The sequence below is a fragment of the Cetorhinus maximus genome, chromosome 17 (genome assembly GCF_964194155.1).
Source record: "Cetorhinus maximus chromosome 17, sCetMax3.hap1.1, whole genome shotgun sequence".
Taxonomy (NCBI): domain Eukaryota; kingdom Metazoa; phylum Chordata; class Chondrichthyes; order Lamniformes; family Cetorhinidae; genus Cetorhinus; species Cetorhinus maximus.
Genome location: NC_135895.1, coordinates 68,869,161 through 68,884,380, shown reverse-complemented (window position 1 = coordinate 68,884,380; position 15,220 = coordinate 68,869,161). Strand labels below are relative to the sequence as shown.

The 15,220-nt window shown below is 47.8% G+C and overlaps 1 protein-coding gene across 6 annotated transcripts in view; it reads left to right on the top strand.

The window, feature by feature from the left end:
* hmcn1 (hemicentin 1) overlaps positions 1-15,220 on the top strand; it is a 701,874-nt gene that overhangs the window by 626,000 nt on the left and 60,654 nt on the right. For all 6 annotated transcript variants that reach the window (XR_013579326.1, XR_013579325.1, XM_078561403.1 and 3 more), the window contains exon 88: positions 2,365-2,535. Coding sequence is in view for 4 of the 6 variants with exons in the window: in XM_078561403.1 (XP_078417529.1) it covers positions 2,365-2,535 (171 nt within the window). In the remaining 2 variants the exon portion in view is untranslated. The remainder of the gene's footprint in view (positions 1-2,364; positions 2,536-15,220) is intronic.

The following is a 15,220-nucleotide window of genomic DNA, read 5'->3' as shown; positions in this document are numbered from 1 at the left end:
TCCAGGGATGAGATTGTTTCAATGATGGGTAGCTAAATAAATTGGGCCTATACTCTCTGGAGTTTAGAAGGTTGAGATATGATCTCATTGAAACTGTTACGGACACAGCGGAGGTTAATGCTGAACAAGCCAGATCTCAGATTAAAATCCGTCTCATCTGATAGTAATTTTTTTTCCTATATTGTAGAAATGAGGAGGGAAAGCTACTGAACATAAAAGCACAGGACTCCAGTGATAACTTTTAAAATTTGAAGAATTAAATGTGTTTTAAAAGAAAAGGAAAATAAACTTAAACGTACAAGTTAAAAACTACACAATTAGAAAAAAAATCTTACAAAATGACCCTCAAAATGCTTTATCAAAGGTATACAATACAACTATCTTTTTGGCAACAGTCCTTATAGATTCTTAACCATAAAATCCAAGAAATATTACCCAAACCAAGAAATTGCTTTCACTTTAAACAGAAGTACAAATCATGACTTCCCAGGACAAATTCACACTTATGTCGTTTTTCCAAAGGTGAATTTGAAACAAACTGTTTCTCAGGACAAATATTCTCCTGGCCCAAAACTGATTTGCTTTCTTCAATCTAATGACTTTCACAGCTTTTCAGCACACTCCAAAACACAGGAACTGGCCTTCATTGGGAGTTCCCCTACAGCAACTACTATAGCCAAAACCCTGCTTTCATAAATACCTTCTCATTCCTTTTATCTTAGTTCTCCATTGTCTTTAAATATCGCTTTGAAAACTCAGGCTCCCAAATATCATACGAACATACGAAATAGGAGCAGAGAAGGCCATTCGGCCCCTCGAGCCTACTCCGCCATTCAATAAGATCATGGCTGATCTGTTTGTGTTTCAAATTTCACATTCCCATCTACCCCCAATAACCTTTTATTCCTTTGTCTAACAAGAATCCATTTACCTCTGCCTTAAAGATATTCAGTGACCCTGCCTCCACTGCCAGGCAGAGAGTTCCAAAGTCGTACAATCCTCTGAGAGAAAAAAATTCTCCTCATCTCTGTCCTATAAAGGTGACCCCTAATTTTAAAACAGTGCCCCCTTGTTCTGGACTCACCCACAAGAGGAAACATCCTTTCCACTTCTACCTTGTCAAGACCATTCAGGATCTTATATACTCCAATCAAGTCACCCTTCACTCTTCTAAACCTATCCTCAAAAGGCAATCTGCTCATTCCAGGTATCAATCTGGGAAACCTCCTCTGAACCACCTCTGACACACTTACATCCTTCCTTAAATAAGGAGACCAAAACTGCACACAGTATTTGAAGTGTGGTCTCACCAATGCCCTGTATAACTGAAGCATAACGACCTTACTTTTATGTTCAATTCCTCTCGTAATAAAGCATAGCATTCCATTAGCCTTCTTAATTACTTGCTGTACCTGCATACTAACTTTTTGTGACTCACGTACAAGAACACCTAGATCCCTCTGCACTTTTGAATTCTGCAGTTGTTCTCCATTTAAGTAATATTCTGCTTTTTTATTCTTCCTGTCAATTTTACATGTTCCTATTTTACCTCTATTTCGTGTCCATAAAATGTAAAATGCCTGTCCCTGTTTACTCACAAATCTCCTGTAAAAATGGAAGTGTTTTTATTTTACCTTTGAGACTCCTTTGAAATGCAACAGCTACAAATCAATTTCAAAACTTATCCCCAAATGCTAATTTCAGACCTACTCTGTTTCCTTGTAAATTAACACCCACCATAAGGCCTCATTATAAAATGCAAGAAGATAACACCTTTAGTCTTTCATCCCTTAGATCCTGCAGACAATCTGACTCCAACAACCTCACCTTTGATTAACCCTGAACACAGACAGACACAGCTTACCCTTATTTACACGGAATATATACATAAACACAGGGACATAGCATCAGGATAAGGCACCAATCAGTTAGGACTTAGATGAAGAGAAACCCCTTTGTCACTCAGAGGGTTGTGAGTTTTTGGAATTCTCTATCCCAGAGGGTTTTGGATGCTGACTTGAGTATATTCAAGACTGGGATAGATTTTTGATCTCTTGGGGAATTGAGGGGCAGCTGTAAAAGTGGAGCTGAGACAGGAGATCCACCCTGATTGTATTGTATGGTGGAGCAGGCTCAAGGGGCCATATGGTCTACTCCTACTCCTATCTCTTATGTTCTTATGATCATAACCATGAATTGAACTCATCCATAGGTGATAGACAATTAATTCTTTCAGTTGAAACCGCTGTAACCATTTATGGTAACTTCTTCACTTTGTTGCACAATGTAATACTGAGGATTACAGATACTAAAAATGCTGAGGATTACAGATACAAACATTGACTATTTGAATTACTCCCTTAGTGCATGGCGGATTTTCTGAATGGTTGAAGTGGGATCCATGTAGCGTTACCTGTGGACACGGAGTGCAGAAACGATTGCGACTTTGTAACAACCCAGTTCCTGCAAATGGAGGACGGCATTGCGAGGGCACTGATTCAGACACACGCAGGTGCCAATCCAAGCCTTGCCCAGGTACATTACAATCTAACGCTGCTTAATGGTTCATAGTTTTAAGTAGTAGTTTATATTTAAGGTTACATATCTGCACATTGAAAAGGCAATTGAAATAAACTAATAAAACATTTTCCTGTTAATATTTACTAAAACACAATCACAAAATAAAATATTTGTATTTATAGCACACTTTATCACAGCAAATGTGTGAAAATCTCTTCATAAATTTGGAATGCAGTAACTGTTTGCAATATTTTTTTAAATCATTAAACATCTACAAATATTGACATAGTCCCAGGAAGCTTGCTTCTGTCTTAGCTTCCAAAAGACAGCATCATCCACCTAAAAGAAAAGATGGTATCATGGAAGACTATGCTTCCTATTGGTATATAGGTACAAAACAAATGTGTTAGTAAGCTAACAAATACAGAAAAAAACAGCAATCTGATGACTTTGTCATCTCCTTGTGACTGAGACATCATTTTGAAAATCTCAGATGGAAACCTGTATCTATCTAGTTGTAATGTAATGTCCGGCCAATGACTATTTTGAAACATTGCAGTAATGACAAGTTGGAAGCTTTACAGTATTGGCCTGAATAACATTATTTGGTCAAGTCAGGCTGTACTCCCATGCTCACAATACAAAGTGACATCTGGTGGTCACTGGCATTAAAGTGACAGCATTACTTGAAACTGTGATCATAAATTACATGATTGCTACTTGCAGAGTCAAGTAGCTAATGCATCTGATTCCAGAATGCACTCAAGTCTGATAATGTCTATTGTTTATTGACTAAATAAATGAGAGCCAAGGCAAGGCAGCTCAGACCAATAGAGTGCACATCCTGTTCCATGTGAGAACCCCAGGACACTTTTTGTACCCTGGATAACCATATGTGCAGGAAATGTTGTCAACTGTAGCAGCTTGAGTTCCAGGTTTTGGAACTTGAGAAGTAGCTGGTTGAGAGCTTTGTGGATAGCATGTTTGTAGATGTGGTTACCCTGCAGCTTAAGGATATGTTGGGAGAGAAGGAATGCATGACCACCAGGCAGTCAACTAGAACCAGGAAGGCAGTGCAGGAGACCCTGAGTGCATCCCACTCTCCAAATGGTAAATACTAGTGAGATTTATGTTCATCTGGGGAGTGCAGCCAGAGCCAAGTCCATGGCACCACGGTGGCTCAGTTACTGAGGGGGCATGATGAAGATGGGAAAAGCAATTGTGATAGGGAATTTGGTAGTTTCTGTATCTGCAGACGTGAATGCAGGTTGGTACGTTGTCTCCCTGGTGCCAGGCTCAATTATGTCACTGAGCGGCTGCAGAGCAATCTGAGAGGGGAAACTCTTTCGAGTTATCAACAGTCACAGATTGCAACTCTTTAGAGTACAATCACAGTTCTTGGTTTCCGGGAGTGGGACATGAACCCACAACCCTCTGATTCAAAGGCGAGGGTGCTATGAACTGAGCCACAGCTGACACCTCATCTGAGAGGGGAAACTCTTTCGAGTTACCAACAGTCACAGATTGCAACTTCTTTCGAGTACAATCACAGTTCTTGGTTTTCCAGGAGTGGGACATGAACCCACAACCCTCTGATTCAAAGGCGAGGGTGCTATGAACTGAGCCACAGCTGACACCTCATCTGAGAGGGGAAACTCTTTCGAGTTATCAACAGTCACAGATTGCAACTCTTTCGAGTACAATCACAGTTCTTGTTTTTTCCGGGAGTGGGACATGAACCCACAACCCTCTGATTCAAACGCGAGGGTGCTATGAACTGAGCCACAGCTGACACCTCATCTGAGAGGGGAAGGTGAACAGCCAGAGGTTATGGTCCACATTGGTACCAATGACATAGGTAGAAAGAGGGATGTTGTTCTGCAGTCAGCTAGATGTGATCCTGTGATTGGACAACAATTGCTAAACAATCCTGATTGTGCTAAGAACTACACTGAAAACCAATTTAAGATTATCAGGCAAGCTCACAGTGTATGCCTATGCACTTACGCATGCTAGAAGCCACATATATTCACACACAGGGCCCTGTCCTTTGCAGACAGAAGGAGCATGTCCACGCATTACACCTTTTCCAACTAAACAAAAGCTGTGGGGACAGCCATTCCCTGTTTCATTCCCCATGGCAACGCCTTAACCAATTAGAGTTGACCAGCCTGGTTTGAATTTGAACAGTTAACTGTTCTCATGGTAATGCCTCTACCAATCAGCATCCACTTGCCAACCAATCAGCACTTGCATCTCAAGCATTATAAATTGTTGTTCCCTTTACTGTTGGTTTATCTTGCATAGCTGTCCTGATGAGTGCAAGATGAAAAGCCTTTTTTCAGCAATACATAATTTAAATCCCTGATTATAACTACTATCATAATATAGACTGGTGTATAGTAATGTAAAGGGTAGAGAGGGGCAAGAATTCCTAGAGTGTGTCAGGAGAATTTTCTACATCAGTATGTTTCCAGTTCAACGAGAAAGGAGTCTTGGCTGGACCTGGTTCTTGGAATTGAAGTGGGCCAGTTGGATCAATTGTCTTTAGGGGAACATTTTGGGACAGTGATCATTGCATTATAAGGATTAGGTTGGCTATGGAAAAGGAGAAGGAGCAATCCAAAGTAAGAATAATTCTCACCCTCAAGGGGTGAGAACAAATCTGGCTGAGATAAATTAGAATCAATTAGCAGGTAAAACTGTAACTGAGCAATGGCTGCCTTTAAGGAAGAGATTGTTTGGGTACAGTCAAGGTACATTCCCGCAAGTGGAAAGGTAATCTGGGAAGCAAATCCAGAACTCCCTGGGTGACAAAAAAGATATAGAGATGTAGCAGAAAAAAGGTGCATATGACAGATGTCAGGTGGATAATACAATTGAGAAACAAGCTTAATATAGAAGGCTCAGAGGATAATTGAAAAAACAAATAAGATAAACAAATAATGAGCATGAGAAGAGACTGGCATCTAACGTAAAAGGCAATCCAAAAGGCATTTAAACAGTAAAAGAGTGTAAAAGGAGGAGTAGAGTCAATTATGGACCTAAAAGGGGATCTACACACAGAGGCAAGGGGGCAAGGCTGAGGTACTGAATGAGTGCTTTGCATTCATCTTTACAAGAAGGAAAATACTGCCCAAGTCATGGTGAAATTGTAAGTAGTTGAGACACTTGATGGGTTTAAAATTGATAAGGAGGAGGCATTAGGTAGGCTGGCTGTACTTAATGTTGATAAGTCACCAGGATCAGATGAAATGCATCCAAAGATATTGAGGGAAGTAAGGGTGGAAATTGCAGAGACACTGGCTGTAATTTTACAATCCTTCTTGGATACAGGAATGGTGCCAGAGGACTGGGGAATTACATATGTTACACCCTTGTTCAAAAATGGTGTAAAGATAGATCCAGGAACTGCAGCCCAGTCAATTTAACTTTGGTGGTGGGGAAGCATTTAGAAATGATAATTTGGGACAAAATTAACAGTCACTTCAGCATACGCAGGTTAATTAATGAAAGACAGAATGGGTTTGCTAAGGGAAAATTGTGTTTAACTTGCTTGAATTTTTTGATGAGGTAACAGAGAAGATAGATAAGGGTAATGCAGTTAATGTGGCATATGTGGACTTCCAAAAGGCACTTGATAAATTGCCCCACGACAGACTTATAAGCAACTTCATAGTTCATGAAATAAAATGGAAAGTAGCAACGTGGATACAAAATTAACTGGAGGGAGGTTTATGGTGTGATTTCCCAGGGGTCAGTGTTAGAGCCCCTGCTGTTCTTCACATATATTTATAACCTAGACTCTTGCATAAAGGGCATGATTTCAAACTTTGCAGACAACACAAAACTTGGAAGCATTGTGAACTCTGAGGTGGATAGTGTTAAACTTCAGAAGGACAATGATAGGTTGGTAGAATGGGTGGACAAATGGCAGATAAAATTTAATGCAGGGAAGTATGAAGTGTTTCACTTTGGTAGGAAGAATGAGGAGAGACAATATAAATTAAAGAGTAAAATTCTAAAGTGGGGATGGAGAAACAGAAGGGCCTGGGGTATATGTGCACAATTCATCAAATGTGACTGAGAGGGTACTTAAGAAGGCTTATGGGATCCAGTGCCTTATAATGAAGGACATAGAGTACAAAAGCAAGAAAGTTGTGATAAACCTGTTTAAAACAATGGTTTGGCTTTAACTGGAAAATTGCATCTAATTCTGGGCACCACATTTTAGGAAGGATGTGAATGCATTGGAGAGGGTGCAGTAAAGATTCATGAGAATGGATCCAAGAATGAGGGACTTCAGCTACATAGATAGTTTGGAGAAGCTGGAGCTGATCTCCTTGGGGAAGAGAAGGTTGAGAGGAGATTTGATAGAGGTGTTCAAAATCATGAGAGGCCTGACAGAGTAGATAGGGAGAAACTGCTCCCATTGGTAGAAGGATCCAGTACCAGAGGACACTGATTTAAGATGATTGGCAAAAGAAGCAATGGTGACATGAGGAAAATCCTTTTTTACACAGTGGGTGATTAGGATCTGGCATGTACTTAGAGTGTGTAGGAGGCATATTCAATTGAGAACCAACAGACATGTCAGGCTGAATGGCCTCCTTCTCAGCTGTAACCATTCCATGATTTAATAAGTCAAGTTGTGCAAGACCCCTTCAGTCAGGCCTTCTCATACAACTCGGACTTGGCACTGCATGGAGTATGTATTTGCTGAGGTTATCACATAGCACTCCTGTTCTAAATGCAGTGGGCTGCATTTCCCGCCAACGGTCGTTAGAGAGCTCCTTTTACATACTTAACTGGAACTATTTTAATTTATTTTTGTCAGACTGACAGATACTATAATTGCTTCAGTATCCCCAGGCTAGGGAGGTGGAAAAGAACACTGGTGAGATTCTCACTTTTGAGCTCTATCCAGCCATTCCTGTTGGGAAACGTGTTTGTGGGCTTTGGGGAACAACAGGATTGAATTCAGCTAGAACAGCCCACAATTAATTCACTCAGAGGTTTGGCTTTTGGGTGGCCAATACTCAGCAAGTATTGACTAACACGCTGTCAGGGAACCCAGCAAATATTGACTAACACGCTGTCAGGGAACCCAGCAAATATTGACTAACACGCTGTCAGGGAACCCAGCAAATATTGACTAACACGCTGTCAGGGAACCCAGCAAATATTGACTAACACGCTGTCGGGGAACCCAGCAAATATTGACTAACACGCTGTCAGGGAACCCAGCAAATATTGGGTGGAATTTTCCATGCCTTTTGGCAGAAGGCATGATAGGTGACGTGCAGACATTATGGCGTGATTGGTTTCACAATGACGGGAAAGCAGGTCACGATTGTCCGCTCAGCCTGCCAACGGCGGGCTGCGTTTCCTGCTAATGGTCATCAGAGAGCTCATTGTAATACATCAGTGTATCACTAAAAAGCCATCCCGCCAGGCTCTTGCACCCCCGCCAGATTGTCCGTCCACGTCGGTGGGAAAGCACATCGATGTGTTTCACAATAGCACACAGGTGATGTGCATTTGGTGGCCTTCACTTTGGGTGAACTGGAGGTGAGTGAACAACATCGTTCTGCAGAGCTTGCCAGGGTCACCTGTTGTCTGGCAGGTTTCAGGGGCAGCGAGGGGCTGGGGTGAAGTGCCGCCCTGCCACGGAGGCAACTGTTTTTGAGGGGGTGTGTCCAGGGGAAATTGCTGCCCAGCCTCGAAGGCGACTGTTGTCGGTTGCGAGGTGGGAGAAACTGCTGCCCTGGCGTTGGATCCCATGCACAATAAATCAAGGTGGAAGGCAGGGTAGGCGAGGTAAGTGCCACGCAGTAGGGATACCCGTAAAAACTGACTATTCTTCTGCAACTGAGACAGTTCAGGTGCAACCACAGTGATATGATTAGGGTTGGGCTCCTAGACTGCCCACCCACGCAAGCAACGCAGAGGCACCAAAGGGCCACCAAGCGCTCCAGACCTTACACCCCCTCCCCTGTCCCCAGCACAGACTGCGAGTCCACGACCACTTTACTGGACCACGGAGCAGTTGAACTGCACACATTGTACAATCTCCTCGCCAACACTGACCATGTAGCAGTCACTGCTGGAGGCGCTCACAGCCTCTTGCAACCTCAGCATCCTGGATAGGACAGCCATGCAGTGCACCCATCTGTGGCCATCCAAGGGGTGGTCAGCATTCTCCGGGAAGTGCTATGGGGCCGCTAAACAGGGCCAGGAAAGGTACTAAGTACACCCATGTTAACCACGTCTCTCTCCCTTTCATGTTGCAGGAGGACCACATCAGGAGCATGGAGCCTGGTGACCTAGCTGTATGCCTGATGGCCTACAGAGAACGAAGAGGACGGAGGAGAGAGCGACTGAGGCTCCTGGCCGTGCAAAGGCAGGAGCAGCAACTTTAAGAAGAAGGGGCTGCTGGGGCTCCCGCATACACTGCCCAGGAGCAACAGCTGGCTGGACGGTGCCTAGCAACACCCAGTGTCTATAGATGCCGCCTGTCATTCCTACAGAAGACCGAGAACCAGTGTCGCCGATGACTGCCCATGTCTAGAGACCTAGTAGTTCAGATCTGCCACTTACTGCAGGCCTTGGCGCCAAGGGGACATGGAGGGCATCCACTGCCAGTGGCTATGAAAGTGACTGCGGTGCTCAATTTTTATGCCAGTGGCTCCTTTCAAGGCTCCACAGGTGACCTCTGTGGGATTTCACAAGCCTCCACTCACAAATGCATCCATGAGGTCACGGATGCCATCTTCTCCATGGCACACAACTTTGTGCATTTCGCCTGGGACTGTCACAGCCAGGAAGCAAGGGCCATTGGATTCGCCCAGATCTCAGGATTCCTGCAGGTGTGATTGACTGCATACATGTGGCGCTCAGGTCTCCATTGCTACACATGATGGACTACATCAACCGCAAGTGCTTCCACTCACTGAACGTGCAGCTGGTATGCGACCACCAGAAACGCATCTTGCAGGTGTGCGCACGGTTTCCAGGGAGTGTGCACAATGTCTACACCCTCAGTCGGCCACAGGTCCCTGGAGTCTTCCAGGGTCCACAGAAGCTGCAGGGATGGCTCCTCAGGGACAAAGGCTACCCGCAGAGGACATAGCTGATAACACCCATGTGGCGGCCTCAGACTGCAGCAGAGTGGCGCTATAATGAGGCTCATGCTGCAGCTCACAACTTGGTGGAGCAGACCACCGGGATGCTGAAGATGAGGTTCTGGTGCCTGGACCGGTCTGGTGGGGCCCTGCAAAACAGTCCACAGAGAGTGTCACGCATCATCATTGTCTGCTGCTCCCTTTGCAACTTGGCACTGCAACGGGGAGACGAGCTGGCTGAGGAGGAGATGGAGGAGCTGGAGGTCTCCTGGGATGTGGAGGACGCCAGCGAGGATGACGCTGAGGAGGTCCTCAGAGGCGACGATGATGGGGATGAGGCTCTCGCACTGGCTAGATGCACTCGGGAGGCCCTCAGAGTTGCTAGGTTTGTGGAGGATGATGACGACATGCAGTGAGGTGTCCCCATAGATCCTCACTCGCATTTGTGAACGTTTGCCTCCAATCTAGCTTATGGCAGTGCAAATACCTTCTGTTAGAATGCTCCTGTCATGGAGGTGCAGTGGAGGCCTTAATGGTAGCTCGATTGCAGGAGGATGATGATGACATGCAGTGAGGACACTCCATAAGTCTTCACATAGCCTCTGAGAATGTCTGACTCCTGTCTTGCGAAGGGCAGCTCGCTTGCGCTCCATGTCATATCATAGAGATGCAGCCATTAAACTTTAGAAGTTCTGATACCTTGTCCACCTTCAGCAACTGAGCCCTTCAGGAGCTGGAGCACAGCATCAGTGGTCACAGATGCTGAAGAGATGGGGGCCAGCCCCTCCTGCTGAGAGCACAACGAGAGAATGAGAGAACTCTGTGACGCCTGTCCATTACATTCTGGCAGCAATGACAAGTTCCACCGAGGTGCAGGCATCAGTAATGTTTCCAGGGAGTGTGAGGCTGGACCATCACTTTGGTCTGAAGGCTGCACAGAGCACAGGGAAGAGGCCCTGGACTGAGACACCTGCCTTTACCTTGTGCAGAAAGGTTTCACATCTGAGTGACAAGAACACTGCTCATCAGAACAAGGAGCCATAGGCAGGGAGACATTCTTGGGAGTTTATTTACAACATTGAACAGTATGCACAAGTGATTAACACCTGTGCCCAGGCTGTGCAAATAATTCTCATTAACTTTCCTAACCCTGCTGCTACGTCTTATTGCTCCCCGGACATCCACAGGAGAGGTGGAGGCAGCCAGCTGACTGCAACGCCCTGTGACGTGTGTGATGACTTGGAGGGCTGAGACTCGGAAACCCCCAGCCTGCTTTCGGGGTCATGCTGTATTGCAGTGGCACCCTCCTTGGCCTATGGAATGGAAGTTGCTGAGGTCACAGTAAGAGGGGAGTTGGATGGGCCGGGACACTCTCTGAGTCATCTGGATGGATGGGCCCGGAATGTGCACCTGCTGATCCCCCTCCCTATGAGTGCCCGGGGGCCCTGGGCTGACTCCTTGAGGAGCAGGGGTAGCTGGGTTGAGATCAAGCTGCCTGGTACTGCTCTTGTGTACACACTGCTGGAGGCCAACTGTGGCATCAGCAATTAAGTTGAGCCCACGCAGCAGTGCAGAAGCGAAGTCCTGGACCAAGGTCTCCATGGCAGCTACTAATGTTGACCTCGGTGCGTTGGCATGCCGGCGCTATCACCTCAGCCTGAAGGCAGATGGACTTCTCTATCATGCCTTGCAATCTGAGGAGTGCCGCGGACGTCCCTTCCTGATGTTCCCGAGCTTGCCTTTGCAGCTCCAGCAACTATGACGTGACCGAGTCCAGAGGCTCATCATCTGACTCGGACTTAGCAAAGTCCTAGCCTCCAGCAATCCTCTGAGTGCTAGAAACCTGGGAAGTCCCTGCCTCTGCCTGCTGTGGATCAGACGGTACAGACGGCATGCTCACCAGATTGTGATCTGGGGCTACTCTAAAGTTAGTTCCCACTGAGGCGTGTGTCTCTGGTGGAGGGTGTGGGTGAGCGCTCTGACAGGGCTTCAGGGAGGGCGCCTTCAGATTCCTCTTCAGAGGTTTCTTCAGAGCTTGATTGGAGACCCTGGGTCATGGACTCTGTTGGCTGTTTAGCAAATGTGCTTGCAAAGCAAGGAGAGATAATTAGAGCATGGCAGAGGCCTGTGAAACAGGACACATCACTCACGGCATGGTTGTCTGCTGGATGTTGCACTGCTGGATCATCACTTGGTAGAGCAGTGCTGACCTCAGCACAGGACCAGTCCAGATCGTGGCCGGCCAGCTGGATGGCTCTGTTTTCAAAGTCCGTGAAGACCTTGATTTCGGGCATTCCGCCACCGGTCTGCAATCTCTGTCTCTTGTTGTGTGCCAGCTTGTCCTGCATGGATAGAGATGGAGAAAGAGTAAGCAAGATGCCTGTCAGGCCAGGTGATAAGTATGCCTGGCTTGTGTGGATGGTGAGTGGTCCCATGGACGGGATGAGGACAATGACGGTTAGTGTGAGAGAGTCAGTGGAGATGTATCTTGAACTGGCAGTGAGTGAGGGCCCTGTGGGTGTGTGATGGGTTTATGAGTGCGTGAGTAGAGAGTGATGAGAAGAGTGACTACCCTGGCGGAACGGAGGAGATCATTCATCCTCTTGCGGCATATGGTGGCTGTCCGCTTCTGAAGGGTGTTGGTGCTGACCACTGCTGCCACCACCTCCCAAGCTGGATTGGTCATGTTGTTGCCCATTTGCGGCCAGGGCGGGGATACAGGACATCCCAGTGGGCCTTCACGGCATCCAGCAGTCACTCATTGAAGCGGGAGGCTGTGTTTTTTTTCCTTTGCTGGTCATGTCTTCTGTGCAACAGTGGTGAGCTGGAAGCAATGAGCGTTGCACTTGCGGCTGGACTTTAAACATGGCTCCTGGCTTGATGAAGCGGCAGGGTGTTGGCTGGCAGGCGAATAAGAGCCCGCCTGCCATGGAAACGGCGTGTTTCCCAGGAGTGCATAAATAATGAGGTGGATTTGGGACGATATGGCGTGAAAACTCGCAATTACGGCCAGCGGGTAAAACGTATTTTAACTGCCCGCTATTGCACTTAGTGCAAATCTGGGACAAGTCCGCCCATTGACTAACACGCTGTCAGGGAGCCCAACAAATACCGGGCGGAATTGTCCGTGCCCGTTGGCATCAGGCGTGTTTGGTGGTATGAGCAGACAATATGGCAAGAAGACCAAAGATTGGTTTCACGATGTCATGAAACCAGTTTGTGATCATCTGCTCATCCCGTCGATGGTGAGCCGCGTTTCCTGCCATCGGACGTCGGGAACCTCATTGTAATACGTCAGCGTGTCATTATAAGACTAGCTTGCCGGACTCATTCTCCACCCCCAACCTCTCCCCCCCCTCCTCCCCCCCACCCCCGGATCATCTGCCCATGTCGGCAGGAAAACATGCCGGTGAAGAACATGTCTTGACAAGTGTGATGTGCAGAAGTCGGGACTTACCGCCAGGGCCTTGGTCACATTGTGGACATCCGAGGAGCAGAAGATGATGGAGCTCAACAGCAATGGGACCCTGAGGAACATCCATGGCATGCTGGGTGGATTCTCATGGACATGGCTCTGCTGCGAAGCAGCTCACCGAAGTTGGAAAGTCACCGTTGATGCTCACAACGGATGACGGTTGAGGGGCCGGGAGAGAAAAGTCTAGGATCGACTGGGAGAGGAAGAGATGTCAGGAGGTGAGATTGAGAGGAGGGGAATGAAGGCGTCAGAGGGGGTGAGGTTGGGAGGGGGGAAATGGAGGTGTCGGGGGGTGAGGTTGGCAGGGGTGGAATGAAAGCTTCAGGGAGGAGGTTGGAAGGGGGGTGGGGAGTTCAGGGACGGAGGGGTTATTGGAGGAGAAGATGGCAACTGAGAAGGATGGTGTAAGGGGGTTGGAAAGTGTAAGGGAAAGAGTTCAGGGCTGGGATGGAGTGCAGAGAGGGGAAGGAACCCAGGGGGAGGAAGGAGTGCAGAGAGGGGAGGGAGTGAGGGTGGAGGAGGAATTAAGGGTGGAGAAAAGAGTCGGGAAGGGGGAAGGAGTAAAGCTGGAGGAAGAGGTAAGGCTGGAGGAAGGAGTCGGGAGGGGGGAAAGACGAAGGGCGGCGCAAGAATTAAAGGTGTTTGAGGGACTAAGGAAGGGGTAGGGACTTAGTGGGGAGGGGATTCCGGCGCAGAGTGGGGGTGGGTGGTTGGGAGGACTAAATGGGGGGATAGCGTTCTGGAAAGGAAGGGGTCCAGATGGGGGAAGGGGTTCCAGGGGAAAGGGTTCTGGAGAGGCGATAGGGGTTGGGGGTGGGGGGGTGGTCTGGACTGGGGTAGGGGATCCGGGGGAAAGGGGTCTGGATGGATAACAGGTTCCGGCGGGGGGGTGTGGGAATGGGTCCGGAGGGGGGCAGGGTTTCCAGGGGAGAAGGCATCTGGAGGTGGGGATGTGCAGGCGAACATGCAAGGGAGGGGTCTGATGGGTCCATGACTGCCTTCTGGGTAGTGAAATAAGGGTGGGCGTGGTATGAGGGAAAGGTGAGAATGATCAAGGGCAGATGAGGCGGTAGGGTGAGGGTTTGACGGTAATGGTAGACAGGGTGGAGAGGGTGGTTGGTGGGGACCTGGAGGCAGCCACGGACCCTGGGAGTGGGAAGGAGGAGGACAGGGAGGTTAATGTGGATGGGGGTGGGAAATTCGGGAAGGAAGGGAACGTACACATTGACCAGGACATCCCCGAAGGAGAAGGGTTGTGGCTGGTAGATCATGGAAGGGAGGTGAAAGGTGATGCCAGGGGTGTCAACTGTGATGGGGAAAGGAAATGGGTGACTGGGGGAGGGAAAGCTAAACTGAATTAGCACCATGCTGTCTAAATTGAAAGTGAAATGAGAGTTGTGGTGGGCAAGATCAGGTGCTGCATGGGAATGTGATCAGTGGGTGGGTGGAGATGCAGGTCAGCTCAGATGGACCACTGAAAGCGATCCTGAGCAGGCAGCATCGAAAATGCTCAGGACATTGAGATGAGTGTGATACGGGAAGAATCTGCGTGCTTGGGAGATGCTTGCACAAGGCTCCGAAAGGCCCTGCCACACACACACTTCTCCCTTCAGAATCACTCGTGGTCTGGCTGCTCCAGGTGCGGTGACAGAGGGCGGGGTTGAGGGGCCCACAGGGACTTGGAGGGAGTGGACAGCCTCTGAGATTCCTGAGTTAATGACCCAGAAGTTTCCAGCTGCTGCTGCTCCTCCCTTCGGGTGCCCGAGGGCCCCGGCATGACTCCTTGAGGGGAAGGAGCACCTGGGAGGATGTCAAGGTGCCTCATTTTCTGCTTGCGTTACCACTGCAGAAACTCACCCATGGCTCCCGCGATGGAGTGCATGCCTGCATGCATTTCCATGCTCTGCTGGACCAGGGTCTCCATGGCATCATCCATCCTCCCCATGAGACCTCCATATGTGCACATGTGGGCACCACTTCATCAAAGAGCAGGCAGACACACTCCTCCAATTTGCGAACCACTCTACTGAGGGCTTCCAACAGCTCTGCGTGATGTTCCCCAGCCTTCTGTTGACTCTCCAGAGGTTCATTATCTGACTCG